The sequence below is a fragment of the Ambystoma mexicanum genome, chromosome 14, assembly GCF_040938575.1.
Source record: "Ambystoma mexicanum isolate Mex_15411 chromosome 14, UKY_AmexF1_1, whole genome shotgun sequence".
Lineage (NCBI taxonomy): Eukaryota > Metazoa > Chordata > Amphibia > Caudata > Ambystomatidae > Ambystoma > Ambystoma mexicanum.
The window spans coordinates 219,103,992-219,119,735 of NC_090940.1; the positions used below are offsets into that span (position 1 = coordinate 219,103,992).

Here is a 15,744-nt window from a genome sequence, read left to right on the forward strand (position 1 = left end):
GGGGTGAGGGTCAGTAGACCACCAGGGTTGACTTGAAAGGAGGGCCGTGATCGGAGAGTAGTAGTTATAATTTGTTTTTGCTGGGTGACCATAGGTAACACATGTTTTTGTCTCATTTACAGCTTTTTCTACACAAGCAGCTGCAACATTATGTGAGTACTGTTTTTTTATTAACCTATGGTTAGGGTCCATTGCCAGTGGGGTGGGTGGGACTGGGGCTGGATTGTTGGTGGTGTGGGTGGGAGTGGGCTGTCTGGGGAGGTATTTTCGTGGGCTGGGACACAATTGCAGGATCAGGCCACAAACTGCCCCTGATGTCAGCATAACATTGGTGTTTCCCTGGGAGCAGCTGTCCCCTATGTGGGTCTTTGCCGTGGCTTGTGGGCAATAAATTCTTGGGCGATTTGCGCAAATCAGACCCCTGTGGATTCCCGCTGTGTCTTCTTTTCGGAAATGCATGGGGTTCCCTGTTTTCCTTGGTGGCTTCCACACCCTAGGCCCAAAGCTGTAGGTTGCCCACATGAGCAAAATCCTGCAAAATCTGCTCAGCCGAAAGACTTTGGGTAACCAGTGGTTCAGCCTTTTCCCTTGGCGCCCAGGTAGGTGCACCCACACATGTGACATACTGTTTTTGTCGGGACGCCTGTGGGAACGCGGGAAGGTATGAGACTTGTTGTGTTCGCATGCTTTTCATAACGTTTCCACACATTTGCTGCTGCACTTTGTCACACAACCATTTCATTTCACAAATGTGACCTACATTTAGTCGCTGCTTTACGCACTATACTTTTGTAACCTGCACAAGTCACCTACCCTTCAAACGGTCTCCCTGTGCTCTTTCAAAGAATGAATGCTTGCCCTTCCTCACCACATTTGTTTTCCTTATTTACACATGCTAAGTACGTCTGTTTAGAACATAAGCATAACATGCTGTGTACCATGACTCAGTTTCTGGTTTGTGGTATTGCTTGTTTTGTGAAACGATGTTTGATTTCCTAACTGGAAGAGTTGAGGGAATGTAGCAGAACATTGCTTTTCTCAAAATTTACAGAAGCCATTGCCTTAATGGTCCAACCATGTCCACCAGATATCTTTTTTTCTGTCATTTTCCCAATTTTTCCGCACAATATGGAATTTTCCCCTACATAGTTGTTCCCTGACCTGCGCAAATCATCCCTTCCTATACTTGGAATTATGTCTAATTTTCTGAAATGTTTTAGTTACTTACCTGTAACTGTATTTCTCCTGCATTGTTATCTTTCATAGATTCAGATGCTTGAATATTCCCATTGTCAGACTGGGAATCCTCTGTGATTTAAATAATTATTACAAAATTAAATATATATACATTATTTTCATAGAAACACAATGTAGATTGCCCATAATGGCGTAAGAGCCATTCAATTGTGTAGTCCCTCCACCTCACTTTGGTCCTTTATGGCTCTAACCAATGAGGAGGCAGGGTTTAAGCTCTGCCCCAGACAGCCATCTTCAGATTTTGAGCTGTAAAAGACTACATGAATTGATGGCTGCTGGGAGAGGGAGCAGCCGCTCAGAGGTGGCGGGCGGGCGCATGTGAATCTATGAAAGACGCCAATGCTGGAGAAATACAGTTACAGGTAAGTAAAACTTCTCCAGCATTGGATCTTTCATAGATTCAGATCCTTGAATAGAATACCAAGCAGTTAGGCCATGCCCATACCTTATGTACATTCTGCAGATCCTTCTGCTCGCTTTACTATACAGCAAGTAACAGGTCACATTACCAGTGAGGCGGGAAGAGAAGGCTGCTCCTAACTTACACAAAGAGATGGCAGAGAACCGCTTGACCCACTGCTGACTCTTTGCTGGTATCTTCTGCCAGTCAGTAGTGCTTGGCGAACTTATGCAGAGTGATCTAGGTTGCGGCTCTGCAGATGTCTTTCAATGGTACTCCAGCATGAAATGCAACCGAAGCTGCCCTCCCTCTGGTGGAGTGAGCTGAAGGAGGTCTGGCGAGTGAATCGCCTTTAGACTGGTGGCAGTGACTGATACATTGGGAAACCCAACACGCAAAACTCTGCTTTGAAATGTGCTGCCCTTTAGTCCGGCCAGCAAATGCAATGAAAAGTCTAGTCGAGGAGCGGAACTCCTTAGTTCTCAGTATGTAGAATTTTAGAATCCTTGCCACATCCAGAGAGTGTAATTATCTCTCCGCATCAGACGTGTGATTCATGAAGAATGTTGGAAGCACTATGCTCTCATTGAGTGTCATTTCTGACAACACCTTGGGTAAGAATTTCAGATGCACCTTCAGGATGACGCGGACCTTAAGAAACAAGGTGAATGGAGGTTCTGAAGAAAGGGCTTGCAATTCGCAATTCTCCTGGCTGACGTGATGGCTACTAAGAAAGCTGCTTTCTAGGATAAAAATGTTATGTCGTACCTATGAATAGGCTCATATGGTGGCTCCATGAGTGCTGGCAGGACCGTGTTCAGGATCCATGCCGGGACCGGTGTAGAAGTTGGTGGCAAAGTAAGCAACAATCCTTTCAAGAAAACTTTGATAGCCAGTTTGGTGAGCAAAGATTGTTGACCTGGATTAGTTGTGTATGCCGATGTGGCAGACAAATGCACCTTGATGGATGAAAGGGAGAGCCCTGCCTTAGCTAGGTGCAACAGGTACAGTAGTATTTGCTCGATGGATGCAGAGAGAGGGTTCACTGATGATGTTTCAACCACTTGGTAAAACAAGTAAATTTTCGAATATAAGAGGTCCATGTGGAAGGGGCCCTAGAGGCCTCGATTATGTCCCAGCATTCTGCAGGAAGATTCAGGTTAATTAATTTTTGCTGCTCAGGAACCACGCATGGAATGATAGGCTCGCTGGGTCGTGGTGAAGCATCTTTTGATTCTGTTGCGTTAAGAAGCTCTGATGAACTTTAAGGCGCTTAGGGACAGGTGATGCAGAGTTGGGTACCAAACCTGACGAGCCCAATCCATCGCTATCAGGATCGGATGGAAGGCATAAAGGAACTTGCCTGTCTAGTCCACGGAGAAGGTGCACCCCCAACGAGATGTGTTCTGGATACCTGGAGGCGAACCTGTGGCATTTCCTGTTGGCCTTGGTGGCAAAAAGGTCAATCTGTGGATGCCCCAATAGTGAAATATCTGTAGGGCTTCTGCTTCGTCTATCACCCATTTGTGGGATGCTGAATACCCTCCGCTTAACTTGTCTGCAAGGACATTGTCCACTCCCGGTAGATGCTCTGCCTTGATGTGGACCTTGTGATGTAAAGCCCAGTTCCATAGCTTTTGAGCCTCCTGAGACAACAACTCTGACCTCATTCCCCCTTGTTCGTTCGTGTAATGCATCAAGGTTGTGTTGTCTGTTTGGACGGTCACCGCCTGCCCTGCTAGCACCGCTAGAAAGGCCTTTAGCGCCCACCGTATTGCCCTGAGCTCCAGAACATTGATGTGTAGTTGGGATTCTTGGGTGGGCCTTGTGCCCTTTGTTTGCATATCTTCCAAGTGTGCCCCCCAGCCCGATAGTGACACACGCGTCCTAAGGAGAAGGGTTGAAGTTGGAGCTTGGAAAGGCATTCCCTGTAGCAGGTTTTGAGTTCTGCTCCACCATCGGAGGCCTTGTGAAATGTTGCTGGTAGTTGTATGGTATCCTCCCATGACCCGACTGCGTGCTTCCATTGGTGGTCCAGGGTCTCCTGAATTGGTCTCATGTGAAGCCTGCAATTTGGTATAAGGGATATACATGAGGACATCATGCCCAGAAGGGATTTGCAGAGGCGTAGCCAGGATTGTCTAGCAAATGGGGCCTGATGCTAATGTAGTTGGGCCCACTGCACTGACAAAAATATCTGTAAATGCCCACACAGCGCTGCTGAGTGGGCATTTACAGATTTGGGGTGGGCTTTGCCCCTCAGGCTCTACCCTGCCTACGCCTCTGGGGATTTGAGGGAGCGGACCGTGGCTGTCCCATTGCTTTAAAACCTTGAAGCCAGATGAATCAGCGTCGATATTCTGTCTGCTGACAGTCTTACTCTGGGTATGTTGGTGTTGAGTTCTGCTCCCAGGAAAGGCACTGTCTTGCTTGGAACGGGGCAGGATTTGTCCTCGTTTATCGAGAAACCTAAGCCTTTCAGGTGTTTTAATGTGTTTGCCACTGCGATGCTCGCAAGTTTGAATGAGATTGCCTTTATTAGCCAGTCGTCTAAATACGGGAAGACCTCCATTCTCGATCTTCTGAGCTTTGCCGCCATCGGTGCTAAGCACTTGGTAAATACTCTTGGTGCTGATTTTAGGCCTAATTGGAGGACACAGAACTGAAAATGTGACCCCCCCATTGCGAACCTGAGGAATTGCCTGTGGGCAGGATGAATGGGAATGTGGAAATAAGCAACTTCCAAGTCGAGGGTGGCCAGGAAGTCGTGTTGGTTGAGCCACGTGAGAACATTCTGAAGGGATGTCATCTTGAATTTGATGCACTTAATACATTTTTTGAGTGCTCTCAAATCCAGAATCGGTCTCCACTGACCATTTTTTTTTTTCACCAGAAAAAAACAGGAGTAGAAGCATCTTTGAATTTGATGGTGTGGCACCAGTTCTATAGCTGCTTTTAGGAGCAGCTTGTGAACCTCCAACATGACCTGCTTCAAACGATGCACTTTTCGTGGAACGTGGTCAAGAAATGGAGGTTAATCCAGGAATTTGATGGTGTGACCTTCGCAAACCACCTGCAGCACCCACTTGTCTGATGTTATTCCTAGCCAATGTTGGTAAACACGACTTACTCTTCCTCCCACCGGGGTGCGTCATCAGAGAGGAGGAGAGGGATTGTCAATTTTGCTTGCTCTGGGTCTTGGCCTGGTTAGGGCCACGTCTACCTCTCTGGGTGTATCTGCTTGTTGACTGGTGGTATCTGTCTTGAAAGGTGTTACTCTGAGTTTTTTGGTTGTAGGAGGGGCGGCTGAAAGCCCTGTATTTGGAAGATGCACCTCGAAAGGATCGAAAGGATCTACAATCTTTGTTCTTGTCTTTAAGGGAACTGATGGCTCGTGCCATATCCTTGTCTGCGTCTGCCTTTATATCCTTGAGGTGGTCGTCAATCTATTTACCAAAGAGGTCTTGCCCATCGAAGGGCATATCTAATATCTGCGCCTGAACCTCTAGTTTAAAGTTTGTAGCCTTCATCCAGGCTTCTCTCCTCAAGATTGTACCATGTGCCATTTGTCTGAAACCTGACTACGCTATGTCCACTGCTGCATCGATCATATGGTCAGAGGTAGCCTCACCATCCAATATGATTGCTTTGGCTTCATCTTGCAGTTCCATAGGCAAGTACTTGGTCAACTTGGACATGCGGAGCCACAGCTCACGATCAAGCAGTGCGGTCATGGCAAGAGCGTTTCCAGTCCTAATGGTAAGAGAGGCCGACGATAATACCTTCCTGCCCATGGCTTCCAATTCACGCCCTTCTTTGTCAGGTGGAGCTGAAAGGGGCGAAGATGGGTTAGCCAACCTTTTTCTGGCTGCAATCGTTATGAATGAATCGTGTTTAGTATGCCCTCTTCGGCATAATGGTGCCGGGTACGGTGCCTTATACTTCTTCTCCGGTCTTGAGACGAGTGCCTGTGTGGACAATGGCGTAGCCAAATCTTTCCTCCAGTGTCCCATATCGTATCCAAAAGAGGAATTGTAGTGACTGTCCTAAGTTTGTCTCTATGCTCATAGAGGACCGATGTCTTTCTCCTCTGATGCTACTTGCAAATTAAAGAGGTCTGCTGCCTTAACAATTATGGTATGAAAAGACACCAGATCGTCGGGTGGTGAAGTGTCTCCTGGGGAGTCCTTCTTCCTAGACTTCTCTACAATGTAATTGTCTCACTCGCTTTGCGTGTCGGCTCCTGGGTAATCTCCCCTTCTTCAGGGTCTGAAAATTCCCTGAAAAGATCTTTTTGCCAGTCGGAAATGGATGCAGTGGATGGAACTATCGTGGGTTCCCTTGTGGGTGGTCTTGTGGGGTCCCTTGTTCTTGGCACAGGTGATGATCTTGGGGGTGAGACCCTTGGCGGCGAAGCACTGAGCATCCTGCTCCTGGATCTGCGAGGAGGCTCCGGTGAGCGTGCTCTCTTATGAGGTCTGCTCCTGTTAGGAGAGCTTCTTGGAGAATTATGGGGCGGTGAAAACGGCCTCTGAGGCGATCGTTCCATCGGTGTAGAAGATCGATGCCTTTGCCTTTGAGGTCTATTAAATTCGTCAATGTTCCTCTGCATTGAAAGCATGAGTTCTGGATCATATGGGTCTGCGGTTCCTCCGTGGTGGGATGCCAGGAAGGACTGTTCTCCTTGGGAGTGAAGATTGATTTCTCAGAAATGAGTTCGGTATCTGTCATGATGCCCGCTCCAGGGGAGCCGGTTCAAGCCCTGCGTCTCCGAAAGCGGACATCCAGTCCCCAAGGAAGGACCCAGCAACCCCATATAGGGGCCCTTTGGACAGTGTCCTGGCGCCTATGGCGCCAGGCTCATAAAAGACATCAGTCCTGGCGCCATAGGCGCCAGGCTCATTATGGAAGTGCTTGGGTGCACTTACCTGATGCAGACCATGCTGCAGGATCCCGGCCTCCTTGAGGCCTGAAAGGAACTACTTTACCTGTGGGACTAATTTACCATCCGGGCGTGGTCGGGGAAGGATACATACCTGATTGGAGGAAGGATACATACCTGGAACTTCTTCCAAGGCTATTTAAACCCCACCCGAACAGCCACACGTGCTTCGCGTTGTGCTGAATCTAACAGCTGGACGCTCACCGTGTCTGCTCCTGCATCCTGACTTCTGCCACGCCTGCCAGCATCCTGGATCACCTGCAAAGGAAGAGAAGAAGAGAACAGAAGAAGAAAAAGTCCTTACCTGCTAAATCCGCATCCCGGAGACATCTCGCCGACAATCCTGAAAAGGAAGACTTTTATTTAAAAGCTCATCGCGTCGATCGCTGCAGCGCCGCATTCCACTCACCTTTACAGGGCGCCTCCATGTTCAGCAGCGATCATCCGGATTCGCAGTCACGCCCCAACGCCTAGGGAGAAAAAGACCAGAACAAAAGGTGAGAGAGAGAAGGGAATAAGGAAAGCTGAATCTCCACGTTAAGACTTACCTCTTGATTCATTCCCTCTTCATTTCGGGTCCGCGCCGCATCCTGGCATTTCCGGACCCCGGCCCCTAAGGGGAAAAAAAGACATCAGCGTTAATGAGCGAATGAAAAGACATTACCAGAAAACGCTCATTAAAGACTTACCTGATTTCTACAAGGATTTCACCTCTCATCTCGGGTCGGTGCCTGTTCCCCGGCATTCCGTAACCCGGCCCCTATGGGGAAAAAGACACTAGCATTAGTACATTATTGCATGGACACAAGGGGAACCTCTTATCAAAAAACTTACCTGGAAGCCAAGCAAGTTTGGTTCTCACCAATCCGAAAATCCAGTGAAGTCACTGGATACCAACGCGCCCCTGTATCAGAAGCAGGATGGAGAGCTCGTCCTTCCAGACCCTAAGGTGAGACGCTACGAGGAATCACAGAAGGGTTTCGAGGAGGGTGAGAGGGGAAAGTGGGAGGCTGATTGCATTCCCCCGCAGACAGTTAATCCCCTATTTTCGCCTACAGAAGGATACTTCTGCGAGCCAGACAAGCCAGATTTGGGGGACCAGTCCAGTCCGTCTTCCGAACCCTGCGCATCACCTTAGAAGAGGTCACAGCAGCGCGAACCAGGCCAGCACCTCTGTGGGAGTTAGGTGAGCGTTACAGTATCCGAAACATCCTCCTGTAGGATGACGTCCGGAAGTTCTGCCATCTCTCTTAAGGGAGACAGGTGGGCTCTTATTGACAGATTGAGGGCTCCAGGGTGTGGAGATCCGTGTCCATTGGTTTGGATGACTCACTTTCCTTGGACGGCGTACCTGAAATATCTGTGGACGGAGCCTTGGACTTACTCCTCTCCGTCGACGAGGGATTAATTGTCGTCGACTATGTTTTCGTCAACAGTGGTTTAGTTGGTAGCTTCGTGGACGAGGGTGTCGTCGACGAGGATTCCGTGGACGATGATCGCTTTGTGGACAGGTGATGCTCCTTCTCCGTCTACAAGAGTTTTGTTGACAAGTGGTGAGATTCATTCGTCGACGATTGCTTAGTTATGGCCGATTTCGACAATGATGACTAAGTCGTAGACAACGAGGTTTGGAGCGTCGTCGTTGATGTCTTAGGCTTCGTTTACGGCTTGCTCATCGATGGGCCTTTATCGCTGGTGCCGCTCGATGACAGCGGTTTTGATGACGATTGTCCCCTCGGAATTTTTTAAAACGTCTCCTTACCTTTGGAGGAGGTTTCCTCGTCAGGGTGCTTTTTCTTTTGGTCTCCAGAACCAAGGGAAGATGTCAATTCCACCTCTTTCTTGTTCCTATGTGAAGGAGAAGAGCCTCTTTCTGCAGAGGAGGCCCTTCTTTTTGAAGTTTGCCTCTCTGAAGGTTTCATAGACAGTACAAGGGCTGTCTTAGCCGATTCTTCATCAGAAGAGTGTGCTCTTGATTCCAAATGTAGAAGGAGTCTTCTATGTCTGTCCTGGAGAGTTTTGGCAGAAAATGTTTTACAAATATCACATTCGTGAATGTTAGGAGGATAGAGGCAGTATATGCACTGCTCATGAGGGTCTTTCATGTAGACTAGCTTTTTCTGGCATCTAACACAGACCCTGAAAAGGGAAGGCTTCTTGGCAGTTTGCTCCTCTGGCATGGTGTGAAGAGAAGATTCACTAGACGAATTTCGAGTGAAAAGCAGTGTTTTTAGAGCCCAGAAACACTGTTTAGGAAGAACTTGATCAGGAGATCAAGACAGAGATGTTTTTTGAGAAAAAAGATTAAAGCTAACAGTGAAGAAAAAACGAAAGCTCAGAGAGCTGAGGATTCCCTCAAGTCTGTTAGATTGCGTCGAAAAATCTGAAGATGGCTTAAACCCTGCCCTCATTGGTTAGAGCCATAAAGGACCAAAGTGAGGTGGAGGGACTACACAATTGAATGGCCAATCTACATTGGTTATAGGTCACAGTATCGAATCAAAAGGATCGAATAACAAACGGGTCGAATCAAAAGGACCGAAAGCAAAAGGTTCGAAAAATGTTTTGGTTTGTTTTACATTTTCTTTTGGGGGGGGTCCCCCCAACTCCCTTTTTTGTGGTAAAAACCACTTTTTTTTAACCTAAACGAAAACCCCCCAAAAAATATATAATAAAAAAGAAATGTCGAACCTTTGGTTTCCGATCCTAGTCACTCTCACCTTTTGCATTCGATCCTTTAACTGGACACCATCTACATTGTGTTTCTATGGAAATAATGTATATTAAATTATTTTAATAATTATTTAAATCACTGAGGATACCCAGTCTGACGACGGGGAATATTCAAGCATCTGAATCTATGAAAGATCCAATGCTGGAGAAGTATGCCTTTCTGTATTCCCATTCAGCTTTCCTACCGTTCTCTTCCATTCCGTCCCTGCATGTCCTATTGCAAAAAAAGTCCAAAATCGCCTACCTCTCACAAAACGGCTGGTTAGCATATCAAAATATGTTTCTTTGGTTTCCAACCTGTTCTTGAAAGCCTGGAAAATGGCGAATTCAGCACAGCAAACCATTTGTTCCTAGCTCTTACAAGGAAAAACCCACAGGCTTCTTTGTACATCATTTTATTGGCATTTTCTGAAAAAACCCTAAATGTTATCCCTTTTTGGTTTTTTTCTCTCTGCCACCTACACCAAACTAGGATTCCTTGGTGGCGGTATGACCGTCTACATGTGGGGGAAAAAAGGGGCTGAATTTGGTCGAGATATCTCATGTAACAAAAAAGTTACAAGGGATTGAATGGCAACATACCGAAATCACCAAAAAAGGCCTTGGCACTGGGGGGGGGGGACCCTTGGCAGTTATGGGGTTTCCACATTGTGTGCCAATGTTATAGGAGCAATTTGCTGATTTTTTTAAGAGCCATTTATCTTGCACCCCTCCCCACCACAGTATCTTATAGCACAAAGTTTCACCAGATAATTATTTATTTTACACACACCCGGGGAGAACCAGACTGTGTTTTGTGACGGGAGCAGGAAACAGACAAAGAAATGCATAGAAACGAGGAGGATAAAGGGTGGAGGGTAGAGGGATGTGTGTGCAGAGGTGGTTTTGGATCACATAAACATTGATTGAAAGTTAAGTGAAACGCGCCGCCTGCCAGTTTTTCAACACAGGCATTAATAACGTGCCAAACTGCAGTACAATAACTTTGAAGGGTGGGGAGGGGTTGTTGGGGGCACAGGATGACAATGGCAGGGTTACAACTTGTAATCCATCACAACGCAAAATGCATGTTCCTAATTAACAGAAAAACAAAAAAGAAAATATATTATTAAACATGAGCAAAATGGGGTAAATGCTGGTTGAAGACTAAATGGGCTGTCCCTTTGAATGTTGCCAACATAGGAAGGATGGGATGCCTCTACAGTGTGAGGATCAAACTCTTATGGGCCTGCTTCCCTAAAAGAATTCTGCATTCAAATGTAATGAGGCTGGTTACTTACATTGTGATTATGACAGAAGTTTATTGCTTGTAGTGTCTGCCAAGTTATGCTTTTTACTAGATGCTCTGGAACCCTATAAAAAAGCACAGGTATGCATGTAATGTTATAGAGAACAAACATATACAGGAATCAGTCATGGAACATATGCACAGTTTGATGACATTGAAAATGTTAAACAGTTGAAAAGAATTCCACAGCACCTTGTCCTAATGGAAGGTCATCTTTAACGTTAAGGCCACCCATAATCGCGCACAACTCTCCTGAAGAGAGTCCATAAATAACACTGCTACTGGTAAAATATAATATTCTGCAAGCCCGAAGACAAAGTAAAATCACAAGGGCCCAACAGCTTCAGACGGTCCCACGTCTAGTGCAGCCTCAAATGCCCCATGACTAAAGGACAACAATACAATTCACAGCATTACGATAACAATTGTTGATGCACTTGAATCAAAATAGTCTCACCCATCACACAAAAATAGTGCAAAACAAACCAAATACTGTTTTATGAAGCCTCAGCCATCTGGACCCTTTCCATTAAATTAAGATCAAAGACACCCAATTACAAAACAAGGTGAACACACAAGGTTTAACTTTCAGCAAATAAAGCCACAAACATACAAAAGCAGGGAATAATAGCACATCAGTAAGTCACATATGTAATCATGCACATTTTCCATCCACGAATTCAAGAACCCCACAGCCTGTAACATCGCTCCTTTACCCAGGCAAGAACTTTGATTCCATCGCATTACACTTCAGCAAAATAATTTAACACATTTCAAGATTACCTGGACAGGAAAGGACCAACATTGCCCTGAGCACCTAGGGAAGAGGCATCTACAACTTCCTCCAAGACTTTGCTAACTTCTTTCCATCTGCTTTCCATTCAAGAATTGCTTTCCATATTTGAGATCCAGAAGATGCAAGGTCTTCGGGTATTGATGAATTCTGGGGTGATTACGGTGGGAGATGTTTTTAACAGGAAGTTCCACTCGTTTACTGAGCTTCAGGAGAAATGTGGTATAATCCGTGAGTGCCTTTTCTAGTATCTACAATTGAGACATGCACTGCAAGCTCTATTGAGGGGTGATTCTGGTGTTCTCGAGTGGCCCCTCTTGCTGAGAGGGGTGTTTACAACGGCAGTTGAAGATAAACAGATTTTTAACATGCATAGGGTGATTTTGAATTTCACAGGCCATTTAGAGGGAACAAACATTTTAATTAAATGGGAGGAATGTGGGATTAAAAAAAAACTTGACACAAGCCCTAAATCTCAGAGAGGTATCCATTACCATCTAATTCAGGTTCATTCAGTTTAACATTCCTTAGAGGATGTATTTCTCTCCGATGAGGTTGTTAAATATGGGTAGAAGGGAAGATGATACATGCTCTAAATGCAATAGGTTCTCTGACATGTTGTATCATATGCTTTGGTCTCGTCCAACACTTCAACAGTATTGGGCACTCATTCATGATGAAATCAATAGAGTGCTTCCCTCACCTGATCCCAAGAAGGCTATTCTAGGAATTTCGGTAGAATCTGCATGCTTTGTTAAGGAGAAAGGTTGCATTGCAGTAAGGTTAGGTGTGGCCAGTGGTAAGCGGAGGCAGTTTACATAGGTCAGGGGGACCCCGCCCTCCGCCCAGAGCCACCCATAGTGTGCTGCAGAGTGTAGACACTGAAAACTTTTTTGTGCATTTATATTTTTTTTTGCAAACAGAAGAGTTATCAAGCAAAAGTGGCATGTGTGTCATTAACTTTGTTCTTCTTTTCCTGGAGAGAGGATATGCAGGAAAACCATTGGTACTGTTGTTTTCTTTTTGGAACTTGGAAAGGGGAATCGTTTCATCAAGTGAACAGGAATTGCTACCAGTGGATTTTCTATTTGTGTGAACTTTTGTTTCTTTGTAACTTTCCTTGGAAGAATTGACTTTGGGACATTTCTGGGGGAGCAAGATCAGCCCAGAACAAGTAGAAGTCATCCAAGATACTGGCTTATTCATTCATTGGGTATTTATAAAGCACCCATACATCAAATGGGCCTCTGGGGCTAGACAAGTGCTATGGGGAGGCCAGGTGGGCAAGTGCCACGGGATGCAGGGAGCACAGGGAGTGAGGACCACATGCTAAGTGTGAGGACGAGGTGAACCAGGCTCGGTAGGTGTTAAGGAGAATTCTCTCTTTAGGCTGATTTTCCTAACCTAGTGAGTCCCCCAGCTGCTTTGCTGGATTTCTGGAGTTTGTTTTTTTCTCCTGCCAAAAGTGAGACTCTTTTTCTCCCACTCTTGGACATGATTTATGGTGTTCCTTTGGCTGTTAATGTGTTTTATGGGCCATGGGGTCCTTTACTCCATAGGGTCTCATGTGTTTTTTCTATGTTTTTTACACAGCACCCTCCGTGCAGTAACACAGGGGTGTCATAGTGACACCCCACCATAGACTCAATACCCTGGGACTGACTACTGTCTCTCAGGGCATGTAAAGTCACCATTGGCTTTACTAGTCCCAAATTATTAACAGAAACCGGTACAAACCATCATATTGTGGATGTACTGGTCGGGGCAATTCGATTGCCCCAGGGTCTGTTAGTCGAGGGGGCACGTCTCCGTCCCCCCTGATCGAGTTTTGGCTGGTGGCAGTGGATACTTTTTATATTCGACCGCAATTATATCCCAATGGGATTTTCCCATTGTTCGAGGCTACCAACTTTAATTAATTAATTCTCATAGCCTCGAACATACCGCTGGTTTATTTAATTAATATTAATTCGCCGGTTGGTATTTTTTGCCAGGACTCGATTCTAAAATGGCGTTTGTGTTCTCTTCTGTGACTCCAACCCAAGTCGATCCCTTTGTTCCACTTTTTGGCGCCAAAAGTGGTGCCACTCTGTCTGGGTACCACAGGGGGTGTGGGAGGGGGTTTAGGCACCCTGGACTGAGTTACCTTGGTAACTCAAGTCGCACTCTTGTGTGATTGGCCCAAGTCATGAGCCGGCCGGCTCACCACTTAGCATGTTTGATTGACAGCTAGGCTGAGTGAATGGGGGTGTGCTGCATAAAAGCAGGGCTTTGGGGACTGGAACTTCAGAAGTTGCCACAGGACCTGAGAATCCGACGAGGGAGAAGCTGAGCCGACCTACCACGACAACACCACCGGTGGAGCCCTGCGGAACCGACTCACCACTTCCCGATGACAGAGAAGATCTCCCGGCTGGAGAGGCTTCTTCCCCTGACTGGTGGGCACAACCAGTTTACCTTCTTCTCGTCGCACTCCAGACCGGCTTGTGGTCGAATTGCCCGTGCTAAGCACCCCGGCAACCGGATAGCCACTTACCACTGGACCGCGAACTAAAGGACCGCTCCTTTTACCTGAGAAACTCCGCGGCTGGTTTCTTCCCTGGCAGTGCAACGGACTCCCGTCTTCCTCCCCAACGAGATCCTCTCTTCACCCGGGCGAAGCACCGACTTGCATCCGCTGCCAGGAACAACTGCCCCCGCTGGAGTATTATCACCACTTTAAGGTAAAGTGTCCGCCAGGCCTCCCTTTCTAAAGATTGCTACAAGTTAATAATAATCCCTTAACCTTCTGAACTGGGCTGGCCGCCTTGACCTTCTAACTGGTCCCTTTCTTTGGTCCAACTCTTTTTGAACCTTTTCAAGACTTTTGTGCACCGCAACTGTGTGACCTTGGGCACATTTCGTTTGATCCTCTTAAAGTGGATTCGGCCTACTGACTCTAAACTCACAGTGTTACTTTGCCTTCCTCTCTTGTTGTGTTCTGGAAAAAGTGTTGGTATCTGTTTCAATTTATTCTCTGCTTTTCTCTCCCTTTTAAAACAAATTATTAGAGTGCCATCTGCGTTAAGCGCTCACTGCTGTCTGAAAATATGTGGGGCTTTACTTAAGACTTGTCTAATATTCTTCTAAGGGGGTGTATATCTTTTAGTGACTGTGTTTTTGAATTGCTTACTATTAGTACCTGTGTGTTTTTCTAGATGTGGTTTTAAATAAATAATGATATCTCTTTTACAACAAGCCCTGGTCAGTGTTTACTTGTTCTACTGTGTTCTTTTGACCTATTGTGAATACTCTGTATACTGCCTAACTCTTCTTGAGGGAAGTCTGACTGCTCAGCCACAGCTACCAAGTGAATCTGTGTGGTGCAGACTGCAACCAAGTGGGTTTACTGCCAAACACCTGTAGTCTTAAATCTTTTGCAGTGGTCCCAGAGGGAACTGCACAGGTTTCTGCCTAACAGTAGGGATGCACAGCCTGACATTCTAGCCAGGTGCAGAGGACACTGAAGAGCATATGCAGGTAAGGAGGGGCAGAGAGACAAGGGTGTTGGGGTAGACTGGGCGTGGAGGGCCTGGTGCCCTGTAGGACTCAGAACGGACCAGGCAGCCAGTCAATGCAGCACAAGGAGGCATTAGCAGGGGAGAGGGTGAGGGAAGGAAGAAGGGAAAAGGAGGGTATTGAGAAGCTTCCGGAACTTAAGGAGATTCGGCGCAAGCCTGAGATGGCCAGGGAGGCCATTTCAGGGGGAGGCTCCTGCAGAAGAGAGAGATCTACCCCCCCCCACACTCTGCTTGGAAAAGCGTCTGATCTGCAGAGAGTTGGAGCTAGAAGACTGAGGGGCTGTAGCAGGGAGCTATTTTGGGAGAGCGAGTTGGATGTAGCAGGGTCCCAGGCCTCAGAAAGCCTTGTGAATGATGCAGAGGGTTTTGAACTTGATCCTCTCAGCCCCTGGGAGCCAGCAGAGAGATTTTAGGGCTGGAGAGATGCGGTCCCTGGGCTTGAGGCCAAGGATAAATTTTGCAGTCCTAGTCTGGATTAGTTGAAGGGGGCGAAGGGAGGATAAAGGCAAATTGAGGAAGAGGCTGTTGCAGTAGTCAAGCTTGGAGAGGACCAGAGCTCTGGAAACATTGTTTCTGGGGGAAGGGGAGGAAAGGGAGAATGCCTCTGAGGAGGTGCAGCTGAAAGGGGGCCTTCTTGGCAATGTCTGCGATGTGAGGAGAGAAAGAGAGGGAGGAGTTGACGATGACGCCAAGGTTTTTAGCCTGTCAAGAGGGTGAGGGGAGGGGACCCATGGAGGGCGGCCAGAGAGTAGGAGGGAAGGAAGGAGCAGG

The 15,744-nt window shown here is 46.8% G+C and overlaps 1 protein-coding gene across 4 annotated transcripts in view; it reads right to left on the reverse strand.

The window, feature by feature from the left end:
* Positions 1-15,744, reverse strand: part of CDKL1 (cyclin dependent kinase like 1) — a 1,210,180-nt gene that overhangs the window by 551,536 nt on the left and 642,900 nt on the right. For all 4 annotated transcript variants that reach the window (XM_069638983.1, XM_069638981.1, XM_069638982.1 and 1 more), the window contains exon 4: positions 10,613-10,685. In XM_069638983.1, the coding sequence (XP_069495084.1) occupies positions 10,613-10,685 (73 nt within the window). The remainder of the gene's footprint in view (positions 1-10,612; positions 10,686-15,744) is intronic.